The sequence below is a fragment of the Seriola aureovittata genome, chromosome 9 (assembly GCF_021018895.1).
Source record: "Seriola aureovittata isolate HTS-2021-v1 ecotype China chromosome 9, ASM2101889v1, whole genome shotgun sequence".
Lineage (NCBI taxonomy): Eukaryota > Metazoa > Chordata > Actinopteri > Carangiformes > Carangidae > Seriola > Seriola aureovittata.
Window position 1 is genome coordinate 4,418,331 of NC_079372.1, and position 17,765 is coordinate 4,436,095.

The 17,765-nt window shown below is 40.4% G+C and overlaps 4 protein-coding genes across 4 annotated transcripts; 2 read left to right on the top strand and 2 right to left on the bottom strand.

The window, feature by feature from the left end:
• Positions 1-796: 796 nt before the first annotated feature.
• Positions 797-5,196, bottom strand: lamtor5 (late endosomal/lysosomal adaptor, MAPK and MTOR activator 5). The gene is made up of 4 exons (XM_056384054.1): positions 5,042-5,196; positions 4,891-4,952; positions 2,603-2,720; positions 797-1,311 (listed from the first exon to the last, which is right to left on the bottom strand). Exons 1-4 carry the CDS (start codon positions 5,074-5,076, stop codon positions 1,251-1,253), a joined length of 276 nt encoding a protein of 91 aa, XP_056240029.1. The 5' UTR covers positions 5,077-5,196; the 3' UTR covers positions 797-1,250.
• A 2,965-nt stretch (positions 5,197-8,161) lies between these two features.
• On the top strand, positions 8,162-10,192 carry prok1 (prokineticin 1). Its single transcript, XM_056385608.1, has 3 exons — positions 8,162-8,279; positions 9,251-9,376; positions 9,764-10,192. The coding sequence occupies exons 1-3, from the start codon at positions 8,205-8,207 to the stop codon at positions 9,881-9,883; spliced, it is 321 nt and encodes a 106-aa protein (XP_056241583.1). The 5' UTR covers positions 8,162-8,204; the 3' UTR covers positions 9,884-10,192.
• A 1,737-nt stretch (positions 10,193-11,929) lies between these two features.
• On the top strand, positions 11,930-14,945 carry LOC130174616 (pepsin A-like). The gene is made up of 9 exons (XM_056384606.1): positions 11,930-12,039; positions 12,316-12,457; positions 12,605-12,722; positions 13,319-13,437; positions 13,548-13,744; positions 13,837-13,953; positions 14,091-14,235; positions 14,442-14,540; positions 14,645-14,945. The coding sequence occupies exons 1-9, from the start codon at positions 11,981-11,983 to the stop codon at positions 14,780-14,782; spliced, it is 1,134 nt and encodes a 377-aa protein (XP_056240581.1). The 5' UTR covers positions 11,930-11,980; the 3' UTR covers positions 14,783-14,945.
• A 412-nt stretch (positions 14,946-15,357) lies between these two features.
• LOC130174617 (uncharacterized) lies at positions 15,358-17,736 on the bottom strand. Its single transcript, XM_056384607.1, has 5 exons — positions 16,805-17,736; positions 16,440-16,566; positions 16,226-16,344; positions 16,090-16,136; positions 15,358-15,962 (listed from the first exon to the last, which is right to left on the bottom strand). The coding sequence occupies exons 1-5, from the start codon at positions 17,136-17,138 to the stop codon at positions 15,810-15,812; spliced, it is 780 nt and encodes a 259-aa protein (XP_056240582.1). The 5' UTR covers positions 17,139-17,736; the 3' UTR covers positions 15,358-15,809.
• Positions 17,737-17,765: the final 29 nt, after the last annotated feature.

Below are 17,765 nucleotides of genomic sequence, written 5' to 3' on the forward strand. Positions count from 1 at the left end.
TCAGAATCTCCCCTCCCCTTCTGTTCCTCAGTTACAGCGTTTAATAATGGTCAGAAAAGTGGTTTTGCAGAAAATCATGACGTCACAGTGAAGTTGACCATTTGAATATAAAATGTTATAACTTCATCGTTTTATTCCAGGAGAGATTTCGTTTTGTCATAATTAGGGTATGAATTCTTGAGCTATGGCCCTAAATGTGTTTGTACGGACACAGTGACCTTGACCTTTGACCTTTGACCACCAAATTCTAATCAGTTCATCCTGGTGTCCAAGTGGACATCTGGACCAAATTTGGTGAAATTCCCCCCAGGCGCTCCTGAGATATCACGTTCACTAGAAAGGGATGGACGGACCGTCACCGGCACTCAGGCATAAATAAACTGGTCTGCGGCGAAAACATCGGAGCCACCGCAGACGGTGCTCAGGTCTTGGACAAAGGCGGTGCGCCACTAAGATGCGCTGCACTGCCTGCTCTGCAGATACACAGCCATGTGCTGCGGACAGAGGGATACACGTGTTGTCTGACAAAAAAACATTGTGCGATTCACACTCCCCCATCCAGAGGAGCACGAAAACACACTGCGTACACCTGGCGCTCCACTGGTACACGGACCTACACGCTCTTTAAGTGAATAAATGCGTGATCCTTCCGCCATACGCGACTTCAGTGGCTTCATAAATGATTGGAAAATGTGAAACTTGTTTTTTTTTTTTTTTTTCCATGTCTTGTGTAAATGTCACGCAGCTACTGAGCAAAGGAGAAAATAATGAATACTTAACACAGAGGAGGGCAGCACAAAGTCAAGTTAAAGTTTATTAAGGGTTGTTATTCTGTGCATGACTGCCTTGGCTTGAAGGATATGGTTGTGGGCAAAAAGCACACACACGCGCGCGGACACACGCGCGCACACACACGGTTTTAACACGGCTGGATACAACATCATATGAGACCTATTCTGTACACAGTATCAATAAAATAGCATCACTGATGAATTGGTGTAGATTCTTTTTCTTTCTTTCTTTTTTTTTTAATAAAAGAAGAGATTCACACTCTAATATTCAGCATCAGAAAATTAACAAGCTCTCTGGTTTAAATATGGGGTCAGAAAATACAGAGAACACAGCAGCCGAATGAGGAAACCTCAGATTTCTCTTTGTCAGAGCTCCCTCAGATCGTGTGATTCGTACTAATGTGTTTGTTTGCATGTACAATTCTTTACAGTAAAACTCTGCAGTGAGTCATGGTGTCTTCAAGAGGCGATCTTGTGAACTGCTACTGTGATGGTGCCGTGACTCCTCACCAGGATGTTTCTACACAACACACAGAAACAAAAACAGCATCGTCACACGAACATTCAAGAGATGAGTAAAATAAAAGTGATGACATGTTTTGACCTTTTACTGATCTTTTGTACATTATTATTATTGGTGAGGTTATGATTTCTGTTTATTATCATCATCATCATCATCATCATCATCATGGCTACCAGCAACAGCAGTATAAAGGCAGTTGTATAAATGTACAATTTAAAGAGGACAATGGCCTTAAACTCTAATTTAGTTCAAACTCACACTGAAACTTATCAGCTGATTGATTTCTAATAGCTTTTGATCACTAATAATAATAATAATAACAATAATAAAGCACCAAGAAATGTAGCACAAACTGCTTTACAACAAATAAATGAAATGCACCAAGTGCTTCACATGAAAAGACATAAAAACATGTAGAGCATTGATCTTTGATTTAAAATGAAAAACATTAAAAACATTCATGTAAAATGAGATAAAATAAGGAATAAAATATTAAATCATTAAATAAGAAGACATTTAAACAAAGTGCTGAGCGGTGCATAGATGCAGAGCAAAGTGCAGAAATTCAGAGATAGTTAAAGGCTAAAGTGAAGGAATAAGTTTTGAGCTTTCCTTTAAAGATACTCAGTGAGCTGCTTCTCTGATACGTACAGGGAGTGTGGTTCACAGCTAAGGGCCGTAACTGACCAAGACTGCATCCCCAATTTTTCTACAGCTGTTGCTGGGAACCTTCAATAAAGCAGCAGTAGATGACCTCAGTGTTCTTGGAGGTACATAGCTAATCAGGGAGTTAGCGATGTAGCTTGGTCCTCACCGAGGCCTTTGTGTACAGGAAGCCCGCGCAGGGCAGCTAAGATATGACTGATGTGCTCTCTCCTCACTAATGATCAGAACAGAATGATCCCCTCAGCCACTGAAACGTGATGTCTGCTCCGGTCATTAAGTCATTCATTTACACCTGGGTTGACACAACAAAGCAACAGGTACTAAGGTCCAACGTTTAAAATGACTTCTTCCTGATAATCATGAGTATTGTTGGAAGTTGGAGACACAGTTCAGCAGATGAGGTTTTTTGCAGAGCCCAGAAGGTGGCAGCACAGCCACACAAATGAAAATGAGCTCGTCTGCCAAGACTTTGATTTACTCATCTGCCCAAGTATTCATCAACTCCACCACAGACAAACCTCTTATATTCACTGAAACTGTGGGGAGGGACGACAGGCGGGAGTCAGTCAAGTAAAAAAATAAATAAATAAATAAAAAGACAAAAGGTTGTGTGAGTGCTCACCCTGACTCCGACTCCAGGCACACAGTCGGAGTGTCTGTTAGGTCTCTGGTGAGAGCTGCAGCTTGTTTGGCCAGAACTGACACAACACCACCATGTTCATCAGACAGGGAGCCGCGGCCTGGTGGTTGTGAAATATAAAGGAATGTCACTGAGCAGGACTGAAGAAAACATACTGACAGTTAAACCTTCTCCAGCGTTATCTGAACAGCATCCATCTCACTTGCATTTCTAGGTAAAAGTAAAAGTTCAGCCCATAACACTCTGTAATTCCACAACTTCTCATTTTTACAATTTGTTTTTTTTCTATGGATTAAACAAACAAGATCTCCTGTGTTATTTAGTTACAGTTTCACATGTGCCAATAGTCAGATTTTGGCAACTTTGGACAGAGCCAGGCTATGTGCTTCCCGCTGTTTACTGTCCAACAGCTAAGCTAAGCTAACTGGCTGCAGGCAGTAGCTTCATATTTACAGACATGAGAGCGCTATTTGGCCTTCTCGTGTAATTCTTGGCAAGACCACACACTTTAATTGCACAAACACTGACAGTTAACAAGCTTGTCGTCATCCACAAATCTGTGACATTTTATTCAGGACACTCGAGCCGCCTGCGTATTCCCATTCTGGATGTGCAGTGTGTTAAATCAGAGTTGTATAATTTGAAGTTTATGTGACCAAATTCATCTTTTTAAGGTGGTTACATCTTCAGTGCGTGCTGGGTGCATTTACAGTTGTAATGTCTTCAGTGTGATCAGATCATTCAGGACAAATATTTGCAAGTGGCAATAATCCTAAAGTAAGAACAGGCTCAGTAAAAAAAAAAACCCAAAACCCAATAAACTTGGTGGTAGTCAGTAATGCACAGAAGAGGTGGGTAACCAGATTTTAGTTAGCAGTGTGATGATCATATGAGTTATTTGTGAGCATCACTAGCAATATGTAACAATAAGTCTTGCACCTGACTTTATTACATATTGCTAGTGATGCTCACAAATAACACACACTGTTATTTTTTTAATCAGGAAGTAAAGCATTTTATCTTGCTCGGTCATGTTATTTAGCTCATATGTCTCCACTTGTAATTCTCAGCAACAAGCAAATGATTAACTTTGCAAATATGATTAACCTTATGACTCAGGTTGACCAAAAAAGATGGGTGGCAATTTGTATGTTATACAATTTAGAAATGCATATTTTCCATTTTAAGTACTTGTCAGCTGCTTTGGCACAATTGTCAAATGAAAACAGTGTGTTAAACTCTCAAATCCAAAACTCATGTTCTCACAGCAAGGTGAAGATTGAAAGACAAACCAGTGAATTGACAGTAGTATTCATTTGTTAACTGCTTTTACTATATTTATGTATGTGTTTGCATATGTATATATGTGCTTATATATGTGTAGGTAGTGTATATGTGTATAAGTATAAAATTCTATTGCTTTCCCTTCTTTATTCCATTATCAATTTATTCTATCAATAATTATATTGTATTTCATTATATTAATATTGTGATTTACTTTTTTTTTTAACTTAATTACTGGGTTTCTGTATATAAGTTGTCATGAGAAATGGCACAAAGACCTACGTCTTGCTTTATGTGGTGATAACGTGACAAATTTTGGTGGCTGTGATAATCAGGTTGATAATTTTCCTTCTGACACAAGTTAAATGCTGTGAGTGAGTAACTTCCTGGTGCTTGAGAAATCAAATGTTGGGCTGCTCGGTACAAAATGACGTGTTGATTGAACTTGATGTTTTGAAAGTTTCACACAAATGTGTGTAAACAACTGAGAACAACTGACACAGTTATTAGATATGAGACAAATGATGACTCATGGTCGTATGAAACCACATCATCAGGAAGTTGTTTGTGCTTTTCACATATAGAAAACCAGTGGTGGAAAATAACTAAGTACATTCAGTCAAGTATTGTACTTAAGTACTCTACAATTTAGAGGCAAATATTGTAATTTTTTCTCCACTACATTTAATAACTTTAGTTACTTGTTACTTTGCAGATTCTGATTACAAATAGAAAATATTATCAACAAATAAAGTACGATGTATTATTTTAGCTTGAGATGAAAGCTTTGGGTGAAAATGTATTCTGAGTTATTCTGAAAATGATCTACGGGCCTCCTTGTGTTTGGAGTGATTTTACAGGAGCAAACCACAGTTCACTTTAAGCTCCGCTTGATGAACGGTTTTACTCAGTCAGTCTGCTGTGGACACATTTGAGAAGCACTTTCCTGTAAAGCTCATATAGTATCTAGCTCGGGGTTTTCTTACAGCCCAGGTTGTGTCCTTGTTGATCCGTGCAGAGCACACCGACAACTGCTGGGTTCTTCATGCTGCCGAAAACACACACAAAAGCGAGAAGTCGTCTTTAACGTGCCAACATTTTACACACGAACTCAAACACACTCTGGTATTGACTCACGTATCATCCAGATGCTGTTCGAGGGTCGACTCCATGATTAACAGACGTAAATAACGCGAGGAATTCACGTTTTGTTGATGAAGATTTGTTGTTGTGGTTGTCTGTGCTTCCTCAAAGCTTCCGGGTCGAGTCAGCTGATCGTCACATGCTCTATGGGTGTCTGTGAGGACCAAACGGCACGAAGCGCGCTATAGTACTGTATATAACAGTCCTGACAGTGAAGACTGCTGCAGATAGATAGATAGATAGATAGATAGATAGATAGATAGATAGATAGATAGATAGATAGATAGATAGATAGATAGATAGATAGATAGATAGATAGATAGATAGATAGATAGATAGATAGATAGATAGATAGATAGATAGATAGATAGATACTAATTGGGTAGTGTTTATTTATCCTACCAAGATTTCATACTCTGCTCTCAGCATTTGATATATAAGCTTAATACACAGTAGATGTAATTATTATTCCTGGCTTCTTCTATGTGGTTAGGGAACTAAAATGGTTTTCCAAAGTGGATCAGTTATGTAATGAAACCCTGCATCTATATTTCATCACTCATATGCCACTCTTTTCATTCCAACCACGCTAAGAAATTGATTTTGATATTTACTTTATATCAAAATGTATCTATAAATATAAAATTAGATTACCTGGGTTATTTTTTTTTGCCTCCTGATGATATAATCTTTATTGATAGTCCAGCTGCCACTTTGTTTGGAGAATTGCAGAGGCGGTCACAATCTGGTGATTCACAAATAAGTTGAAGTTGCCTAAAACAGCTCCATTGTCACATGTTCCTGAGTCATATTTGACTTTTTGTGGACACCATCCCAATCATAACAGACTGGCGGAAACATTTTTCAGCATGATAAACACAGAAAACCAATGTATGCGCTTTATTGGACATAAGAAATGGTATTAATATTACTATTATAAAGCAGGAACCTTGTTTCTCGCAGCCTTTTGTTGATGGATCTTGTTAATGTGTTTTCTTCAGAAGTTAGCTGCAGGCCACTGCCTTGGCTCACCTCCCTGCATGATTTCTGCTGCCTGTCCAAGACGGTGAGGCTCCAGTGCTCCTGCTGACAAGGCAGAAATGGGTGAATGTAATTATGTGGCCACGGCATTGGAGGAATCCATCACCTGCACAGCAGCAGGGTAATGTCCTGCTGACTAACCCATGGGGTTAGTCCCCCTGATCCCCCGCCCCCCCCCCGATTCTTCTATCTTTTCCTCTCCTCTTCCTCCACTCATATTTCTCCTCTCACAGCTTAAATCAGCAGCGCCCGGCCGCTTCCGCTGACAACTTGCTGCCCATCACTGTCAGAGCGTGCACGTAGGCCAACACGTACAAATGTACAAATGTACAAATGCAAGTTTATGCATGCAGAATAATTCTCATGGTCCACGTACACGTGATATCTTCTTCCCCTGTCTCTCTCACACACACACACACACACACACACACACACATACACACACACACACAAACAGGATCTTTAATCTTGTATAAAGGGAGGTTGGCATAAACACTAGATTCCATTATTAGTTATGGCCACTTTACAACCACAGTAAATCTGGAGATGAGCTAGACCCAAAATAGAGATCTAACTCTTGTGTCAGTGTATCATCACTCTGCCATACACTGTATAATGGCTGTTATAATTCACAGATTTCAAGACTCATTATTCATATTCTGGTATCAATTTAGTCACACTACAGCTTAATGCGCACTGTCAGTGGTAGTGGGGGTAGTGAGAAGCAGTCTCTAAATTCTTTTTGCAGTATTAAACCTTCAGTAGCATGGTTCATTTGTTTTCAAGTGAAATAAATGCAAATAGCGATATAGTAAAAGAAGCACCATTTTAACCTGGAGACAAACCGAAGCAAGTTATTCTTTCACTCAGAAAGACCACATATCCAAGTGTGTATGGGTGTATGTGTAATATATGTACATTTTTAATCTTTTTTTAAAAAATATTTTATTTTAATCTTTTAAAGATTAAAATAATATATATATATAATTATATATATATAAAATACATTATAATTATATATATGATTACAGTCTTATATCATTTTTTTCTTTATTCTGTAATTACTTATTTTTTCTTTGTATGTTTTGCAGGGTTGAGGGTGGGAGTATTATGTTCTGGTGGTTGCTTTGTATGTACAGATGTTCTACAGGCATGTGTACGTGCAGTCACATGTGGAGTGCTAAACTGTTCTAAAAATAAATAAAGATACTGTTGTAAAAAAAAGAAAGCCCACATCTGACAGGTTCTGAGCGGAAGTAATATATTTTACTGTTGACATTAATGTTTAAAGAGATCATACACCTCACAGGCAGATTAGTCTGCAACCTTATTTGCCTTATTCTCTCATTGTGGATAAACAGATGATGTACAGCTAAGGTCCATGACAGCTGTCACAGTACATGGCATCCTGGCACACATATCCTATGATAAAATAAAGAATATCACTTCCCGGCATTTAAATGCTCTACGTGAAGCACAGTCCATGAGTCAGCTTGTGGTAATTTCAGTAAACTGGTTATATGGCTCTGATGATGATTTGTTTTGCCCGGGCTTCCTTACACTGACAAATAACTCAGGATATCGTGGCACCTGTGCCCTTTTTCTCACCAACAGGTGTCAGATTCATTTCACTTCATATGAATTCCATCAACTGTGGAGGAGTTTTCCATATTTTTTGTGTTACTTATTTGAACCACTTGAGTCATGGAAACTGTGTCAGCTTGTGCCTTGAGCAGATGTTTGGTCAAAGCCTACAGTATGTAACAGGCAGAGGTCTACAGAGGGCTACAGTGACCCTCCATCACCATCATCCGGATGAGGAAGATGACGAAGCGTCTGAGGAGACAGCCGGAGAGGGCGTGGGGAGATCTCGGGCACGGGGAGGGTGGGAGGGAGTGTTGGGTGGGAGTCGGAGGTGGATAAAGAGAGGGAGAGAGTCTGTACCCCCCCACCCCCACCCCCAACCCCACCCCACCCCACCCCCCTCTGAGGAGTTCTGGGAACCTTCATGACTGACTGGAGAGTCGGGGATGCAGTGTGAGGTGTCGGAGAGCCCGGTAACAGCTGTTGTCCAGTGTTGAGGGTGTTGAGAGAGTCCAGATCTCCTGTCGCTGTCATGGGCTTCACGGCCGTGCTGCTGTCCTTCCTCCTGGTGTCTCTGAGCTGGTCCAGAGGAGCCGTCATCACAGGGGTGAGTGACAAGTTTCCGGCTCTGCTGCAAACTGTTCAGTCTGTGATTTTATCAGGTGATTTTATCATTCATGTGATCAGTTCTTAAAGGACTGTCTAATTCCTCTAAATGACTAATTACTTATCTATTTAATTAGATTTTACATTGTTATTATCGTCTCTTTCTCCAATTATCTGCAATTACTCACTTATTTACTATGGCTGCAACTAACAATTATTCTTATTATTGGATGATCTGTTCATTTTTTTTTCAATTAATCACAGAATGAAGTTATTCTATAACATGTAAAACGGTGCCCATCACAAGTTTGATCGATCAAAGATTAAATTCACAACAAAACAAAACAGAAAAAACAGCAAATCTTCACCTGCTGAGAAATGTTTGGACTTTTTGCTTGATAAATTAAATTGTTTGCAGTTGACAGATCAATAATTGACTAATTGTTTCAGTCTATACAAAGGGAAGTCTCCTCAAAACTCCAAACTCCTATGTCGGAGTCTGTTTTACTTCAACAAGACTGTTGATTTCTGGTTTGATTTTCTCATATTGAAATGACAAATACACATAAACTATATTTTAATGGAAACACAACAGCTCACTTTGGTGGATAATTTTATAAAATTTGATTACACATGACTAATGAGAAACCACATCCTCCTCCGCTTCAAGTCCACTGGAAAAACGAGAGGAAATTATCTCAGTCCTCTGATTGATATTCATTTGTAAATGGATTAGGGAGATGACAGGCGATGGATAAAATGGCTTTCACTGTACGGACATGAGAGGGTATCTCTATTACAATAAATAAAAATGAAATATTCAAACACAAAAGGGTATCTCTATTAGCATTAATAAAAATAAAAGTGATTCACTGGCATCAAAAGAACTGCCCTCCTCTCCGTCTCTTCGTCTCTCCGTCTCTTTTATTCTTTTCTGTCTGTACCGCCTCGTCTCTCTGTGTCTGTCCTCAGGCCTGTGAGAGAGATGTGCAGTGCGGGTTCGGTCTTTGCTGTGCTGTCAGTCTGTGGCTGAGAGGGCTGAGGATGTGCGTCCCAAGAGGCGTGGAAGGGGATGAATGCCATCCCTTCAGCCACAAGGTGGGGAGAAATGTCATGTTACTAATCTGCATCCATCCAACCTGCATCACACACACACACACACACACACAAACACACACACACACACACACACACTTGAAGTTCAGATTTTATCAAGTGCTGGCAGGTTGGCTGAAGCTTTAGAAAAGCTGCTGATAACTGCAGAGGCTATTGATCTTCTCCACAGAGAAGCGAGCGATCAGAGCCGTACATCACTGCGATCATCTGGAGATGGCAACAGTTAGTTCTGCTAACACCACATCCGTCTCCGGATTCAGACTTTTAAAGAGCAGCTTTTTTTTTCAGACCTGCCGCTCAACCTGTCAGATGATGAAGGATTTACACTGTCAGATTATTCCCCCCTCCTCTTTTTTCCTCCACTTTCAGGTGCCATATCCAGGGAAAAGGCAGCATCACACCTGCCCCTGTCTCCCTCACTTGGTGTGCACCAGATACGCTGATAGCAAGTATAGATGTACTGATGACTTCAAAAACATGGACTTTTAATGGACGCCCAAACATTCAGATGAAGAAGAGCACGGCAGAAACGGTATTTCAGAGTGAAGAGTTGAACAAGCTGTGGATCCAAAATGCACATTTCATCTTTACTGACTGTATTCTTCATTTGTGTACTCTATGCACTATAATATATAGTTTGTATTCTCTTAATGCACAACCACGAGGACAGGAGAGGAGATGGCAGGGCATTGTGACCAATCAACAAAAAACACAGATTTACTTAATGAAAACAAGGTTATTTGTAAAGCTGTAAAACATTTGCTGTTTTATTTTCATGCTCATTTTATGTTAATTTATGAAGAGAAATGTGTAGATATAATTGTCAATAAAAGTATTATAACAACATTGTGTGTCATGTGATGTGTCCTCTGCGGAAGGTTTTTTGTTTGTTTTCTGTGCTCAGTTTGTGTTGCTTGATTAAACATTATGTGTGTTATGGGATGGAAGTATCAAATGGTTTTAATCACAGTCTGATTATGATAAAGGTCATAATCATAATCAGATTCTCTGTGCCTTCTCGAGCACATGTGACCTTGCTATATAACTGAACTGATGACTAAAGGCATCTGACTTGTGCCAAACATTTGATTTGTGCAGATGTCAGTTAAAGGGTAAATACACCACGTTCCACCACCAACGTTTCCAACAGAACATTTAGGTTCAGGAAAATAATTCATTTTTCATAACATTCCCAAGAGTTTTTTTCACTAACATATGGATCTTGACAAGCTCTGGATTGTAAAAAAAAAAAAAAGAAAAGAAAAGAAAATGAATGATGCAGTGATGTGACGTCTTTGTGCACAACCCGCTTTGAAAGAAAGTTTAATGAACTTTTGCGACATCATTGCACAGATGCTGCTACCTTACCAGACGATGCAATTCTATCCTTTTACATGATGAGGATATGTCTTTGTTATATGAAGAACAAGAGTATCTTTTGTGCAATTTTAATGTCTTTACAACAGACAGAATCCTTTCATTTATTATTATTATTATGATTATTGTTGTTTATATTAGAAGTATTATTAATACTAATAAATACTAGGGCATTATTGTACTGTTTCCTTCATTACACGGCCACACAGTCATTATTATTTTGCAGATCAAGTACAAAATCTTTGATGAGCTTATGAAATGCCGAGCTTTGCTATACATTCATCTGCTCATAATAAATAAATTTAAGATATTCATGCATAACTAATAATAATTGTCCAAAGACATAACACACATTACACCGACAGGAGCCATTTTTTCTGCATGATTAAATTTACAATCAATATCTATAAGCAAAGAGTCTGAATACGTCTTCAGCTATTGTGCTTTGATAAAGGTTACCATCGGTATTTCATGGGATAAATTCACTTACAAAAAGGTTGTGGAATCAGTATAAAAATGGTTTTAAAATTAGATTCAATGTGTAATATTAACTGTGTAAATATGAAACAAACTTTCCAGTCAAAGTCAAACTGCAACATATGCTCTGGAATTTGAGTAAGCTCCTTAAAATGCACTGAGCATTGTGTTATTCTTTGTTCACACCACGAGCCGTTCCCCTCTGTGTCTTTGTTTTGTGTATCATTGTTATCAGATAAGCCTCAGTTCACACCTTTGGTAACCCGTGGAAAGTTTCCATATCGATGTTAAACATCAAACAGACATCAGGTCGCCTGATCTACATATCAGCACATTAAACGTGCACTGTTAAACACTTTTCTTGCTTCAGTAAATTCAAATGACCTGTTAGATGATAGAAGTCAGTCCTCTGAGAAACCTCCTAATCAATTCATTTCGCTCAGCTGTTTTCTTCAGTGTGTTTCAACAATGTCGAAGTTAACTTGGTTTTTCAGGAAATTCTCTCTGCAAAATATTTTCCTGATTCTCAGTGTTCGTTTGTTTCAGTGGTATATTTGCTTCTGGATAAGACGTCATTTATAACCATATCACATATTTCTTATCTCCAGCTGATACATGATATCAAGTTATACAGAAGGGCACATTGGAGACATAACCTTAATGTGCTGTATATAAGGGCTGAACTCTGTGACTGAACTTCACTCGTCTGAGTCCAGCAGCAAAGTGACCAACATGATGAAGTGGCTCGTTGTCCTGTCGGCCCTCGTGGCTTTCTCTGAATGCCTTGTTAAGTAAGTCTGATGTGGCCGGTTGAGAAGCAACCGGCACCGTCGTTTCTTTGACATTTTACACCTGAATAGGCCGAACTGTTGAAAGAAAATCTCTTCATCTAGTATTCCTGAGGGAAAATCTAAAGGCCATCGTGCTGCTTCTTGCGTTGAGCTATCACACCTTTCGGATCGGCGCTAAGTTGAAAGCAGAGCTTATTTTCTAAAGTCTCCAGCTATACGATGGCAGACATATGTGCATTTTGCTGATTCTTTATCCACTTTGCTGTGTGTGTGTAGGATGCCCCTGATCAAGGGCAAGACTGCCAGGCAAGCCCTGCAGGAGAAAGGATTGTGGGATGAGTACAGGAGGAAGTACCCATACGCCCCAACGTCCAAGTTCATCCAGTCTGGTACTGAGGGCATGACCAACGATGCTGACGTGAGTCCAGAGCAGAAGATTTAGATTTGGTTCAATATGAAGTCAAGAAACATCTACTTCCTGTGCTTCTGTCACAGCTGCTGCAACATTTGAATCAACTTGATGTTGATCTCTATCTCTGCCGCATGTCTTCTCATGTCCCTCTAGTTGTCCTACTATGGTGTGATCTCCATTGGCACCCCTCCTCAGTCCTTCAGCGTCATCTTTGACACTGGCTCTTCCAACCTGTGGATCCCCTCCGTCTACTGCTCCAGCCAGGCCTGCCGTGAGTACCGCTGAGATTACTGCTGCAGCCCGGGCTGCTGTTCAGGCAGTTTGTGGACTATTGGTGGATTTAAATGTTAGCTGATAATGCTTCCAGCAGATGGACTGACTATAGGTTTTCTAGCATATACCTTTTACTCATTACACTACATTTATTTCACAGCTTCAGGTTCAAGTTACTTTATGGCAAAAATTGACAAAATTGCTAAATGATTACATGAGATCGATGGACAGTTTGAATACAACACATAGCATACACTGTTATAGATTGAAATGCTTACTTATATAAACTGTAGGCTGTATAAACTAATGTAGTAAAAACTCCCATTTGACCAGCTGCATTGAAAAGTTTCATGCATAGTGATGCATCAGCAATAATAACCCATAAATATGATTATATAAAGCTGACAGGATCCATTCTGCAATATTAGTATGTTTTGTTGCTAATAATTCTGTATTTCTACTTACATAAAAATTTGACAGCATTGTATTTATTTCTTACTGAGTATTTTTACTTTGAGATCTTTCAGTAAAAGATCCAAGTTGCTTGACATTGTCATAAAACGCACATGTGAAAGAGAAGTTGTTCCTCTGCAGAGAACCACAAGAAATTCAACCCACAGCAGTCCTCCACCTTCAAGTGGGGCAGCCAGCCTCTGTCCATCCAGTACGGCACTGGCAGCATGACTGGACGTCTGGTCAGCGACAATGTTGAGGTAAACAAAGCCCCTGGAACAGAATGCACAGCGTATTTAGACTTCAAGCAGGCGTACAGTATCACCGCGGTCTGTTCAACTCGTGACTGACAGCTGTCTTGTGTGTCCAGGTGGGCGGTATCACTGTGGCCAACCAGGTGTTTGGAATTAGCCAGACAGAGGCTCCCTTCATGGCCCACATGGTGGCTGATGGCATCCTGGGACTGGCCTTCCAGAGCATTGCCTCTGACAACGTCGTGCCTGTCTTTGACAACATGATCAGCCAGGGACTCGTGTCCCAGCCCTTGTTCTCCGTCTACCTGAGCAGGTACTGAGACAGGATGGAAATCTGTTGGTTGGGAGTGTGTGAGTCATTTTTACATGAAATTCATTCATTGTTTTGTTTTTTTTCTCTTTTAGCCACAGTGAGCAGGGCAGTGAGGTGGTCTTCGGTGGTGTTGACAGCAACCACTACACTGGACAAGTCACCTGGATCCCTCTGACCTCTGCCACCTACTGGCAGATCCAAATGGACAGGTACACAGAAATGCATCCAAAATCAGTGACCAGAAGTGTTGATTACCTTATCACATGCAGAATATTGGCAGTAAACATAAGTGGCACAAAACCTTCTGGCTTGACTGTAATCAACCTTCTGCTCTTCCTTCTCCCAGCGTTACCATCAACGGACAGACTGTGGCCTGCTCCGGTGGCTGCCAGGCCATCATTGACACTGGCACCTCCCTGATCGTTGGCCCAACCTCTGACATCAACAACATGAACGCCTGGGTTGGAGCCTCAACCAACCAGTACGGAGAGGTGAGTCATACCATCATACCATACCATTTGACATAGACTTTCCCTTTTCCCTGAACTCAGAGTAAACAGACTTTTAATGCTCTGACGTCAAAACTCTCAAGTAAAAATAATTAAGCAGGACTGGGTTACTTGCTTCAGCTGCAGCAATGAATAGAACTTCTGCTGCTACGTGGTCTTCAACTCTGTGCATGATGTTCTTCTCACAGTCTACAGTGAACTGCCAGAACATCCAGAGCATGCCTGATGTCACCTTCACTCTCAACGGACACGCTTTCACCGTCCCTGCATCTGCCTACGTCTCTCAGGTCAGTTAGACCCCAGCCGCCGCCCACTGCAACATAAAAGTTCTCAGCACTACAATGAAGATTTGAGTGAATTAAAAAAAATGTTTTCTCTCTTCTCAACACAGAGCTACTACGGTTGCAACACTGGCTTTGGCCAGGGTGGTTCTGACCAGCTCTGGATCCTGGGAGATGTCTTCATCAGGGAGTACTATGCCATCTTTAACGCCCAGGCTCAGTACATCGGTCTGGCCAAGTCTGTGTAATCAAATAAGACACCAGATGAATAATCTGTAAGTGTGTATTTCCCTGTAGGGGCTTATTTGATTGAAGACTGAACAAAAGAAGGGTGCAAATGGGACGCTGTGAACAACACAGACATCAACATGTTGTATTACCTTTGCATTAAAGAGATTGTAGCGACTAAAACATTCTGTGTGTGTGTGTGTGTGTCGGTCTGACTGTGGTGGCTACAACCAAGATCCTATATCAGTGCAGAAAAACATCTTTAACAACATCTTTAGTCACAGTCGTTTTGTGGTGCAGTGTTGCACTGAAAGGTCACAGGAATAAGAATCACTCCGGTCTATTCATCCAATCTCTCTTCAGAGAAAGCTGATCTTTTATAGATGATACCAAAGGGACTGCCAGCAGCTTTTTTTGTGCAAAGGAAGAACAAGCCTAGAATAGATATCGAGCGGCTCCCACAACAGCAGAGAGCCAGGTGAAGCTCTAATCTGGAAGAAGCTGATGATGACAAACACTGATATAAGAAAAGATAACCTGATGACACGACCTGATCTCACCCTTTAAACAAGAGAAAACCACAAGGAAACCAACACAACTTTTCACCAGATTGTGTGCATTATTTAAGAGAGATCATTTCTTTAATTCCATCATCATTTCATTTTAATGCCTTCAATCAGTTTCACTAAAAGCTCCTGTTATATACATTTGAAATGGTAGTTCAGTGATTTGACATTACACTCTTAGAAACTCAGGGAACTCAAAAGTGACAAAAGTTCAAATAAAAGCAGCAGAAGCCAAGATGCCTTGTCCATTGTGCGGTTCAAGCTCTGTCTGGATCTAACAAGGCCGGACCCTTAATTTCCCATGATGCATTTTTGTTAAACCCTCTCTTCAAACTGTGCACAGGCTGAGAAGTGCTAAACCTGACTATTGAACTGACATGTATGTGTACAATCAATGGACTTCCCTTTAAAAACACAGCGGTGTCACCAACAGAATCAGTCCCACGTTAAAATCAGAACCTAACGAAGCTTTCACATGAATTCACTGGTGGATTGCCAGTGTGGAGTACTCCACAATGTCAGCCCGCTCGGTGTCAGCAGCTTGTGTTTTGGGCATCCTTAGGTTTGCATACACCTCGGTGGGTTTCTCGTGAGCTCTGAAGTCCACCGTGGTGTAGACTATGCCACTCATTTCCTGGGGGAGACAAACTTTGTCAAGAGACAGGATTGTAGAGGAAGTTTGCATCATAAACATTCAATCTGCTTTTAAAAGCCAGTGACAGTGAGTCACAGAGGCTACATGTTCCCAGTTTAGCACTTACCGGTGCCTCTTGTTTCAGTGACTCACACAGAGTTTCTCCACATCTGTCTGCAAAGACAAACAACATCACGCTGTGAATATTTTTGAATGTGTTCTTTCAGAAACACTCAGATCATTAATTTAAGGAAACTCCTTACCAGACGGTTTACGGTTTGCTTTCACTCTGAAGCAAACGACGCCAATAACCGAAGTGATCAAAATCATGACTGAAATGGACACAATGACAACCAGCGGCAGGCCAAAACTCCAGGGGACCCTGGGAAGGAGACAGGACACATAATTGAGATAATCCCACGTTCCCCTTCAGTCAGAAAGAAATATCAGAAAATGAGTAATCTACAGAGAGAGTACCTGGGACTGTCCCTGTGGTCCTGTGCCAGAGCAGGACCAGTGGAGTCTGGGAGTGTTGTGGAGGTGTTGAGGACTGTGATGGTTGTTGGCAGTGGAGGCTGAGACTGACTGTGGTGACTTGAAGCATCTGCAAAATACAAAAATGTCACAGAAGCTTCCTGAGTTAATGGCTTGAGTTACAGTGGGATTTCTCCTCCACAAACACAGGGGGAAAAACTACACTGAAAAACTATTTTGCAAATTAACATTTGTCTCATGAAGCTGTTGTAATGCAGTTTTCGCCCAAGTGTTATTGGGCACACTAGAGGCTATTGCATAACACAGATTTATAACATGACATTAATGAAAATCATGAGAACACTTACCTGAGACCTCCACATAGTAGTCCCTGTAGATGTGGTTTTGGGTTCCCTGCACAATACATCTGTAGAAGCCTCCATCCACAAACTGCACGTTTGATATTTTGAATTCAATCCAGCCGTCCTTCTCCGTTTTTGTGACTCTTCCTTTCAGTAATTCACAGATGTATCCTGTGCTATCCACCAGCTTGTAACAACCTCCTGGATAGAGTTTACAGCAGGACTTGTTGTGACTGTTGTAAATTGAAGGGAAGGCAAGTCTCAGCAAAATGTGTTCAGACTCCTCAATCTTCTGCTGCCCTCTCAGATGAGGGACATCTGGAAAACAAACATTTCTCATCAATAGGTCAGTACAGGCACTGGAAAACAGAAAACTACAACATTTAGTTGGTTTTTTTCATCATACCTAATAAAAGAAGAAAGACAAAGGAAAACTTCATCTTCAGAGTAATGTTGACTGAGTCTCGGCACTTTTCTTTTATTTAGTCTTCCACTCTTTTTAGAGGATCTGAGGCTCCTCCTTACCAACGAAAAGATGAGGAAGTTGTCACTGCATCAACTGGGAAGCACAAACAAACTACCAGCCCCTTGAGAAATGCTGTGGCATAAATTTCATTTTTAACTTCTTTTTTAAATTCGGACACAGGAGAGAACATTTCTGAAGTTGTAGTTTAAGGTGTAGTTGTGTTGGATTGCTTTACATTGTCTCTATATTTCTGTTATTGCATCAAAGCCATGTTTTCTTGCACAAATGTTGCACAAGCTTAAATTGTCATTAGCATAGTGTGATGCAAAGTAACACCACAAACTGTGCGTAACAATGACTGTAGAGCTGTTTGTAATCTGTTCCTGTTTGTAGAGTGATTGTACTGGAATGACTTTCTTTTAATGTCTGTTGCAATATTTGAATATATGTTGCAATATAAAATATAACACATTATAAATAGCCTATAGATATCAAAAGTCA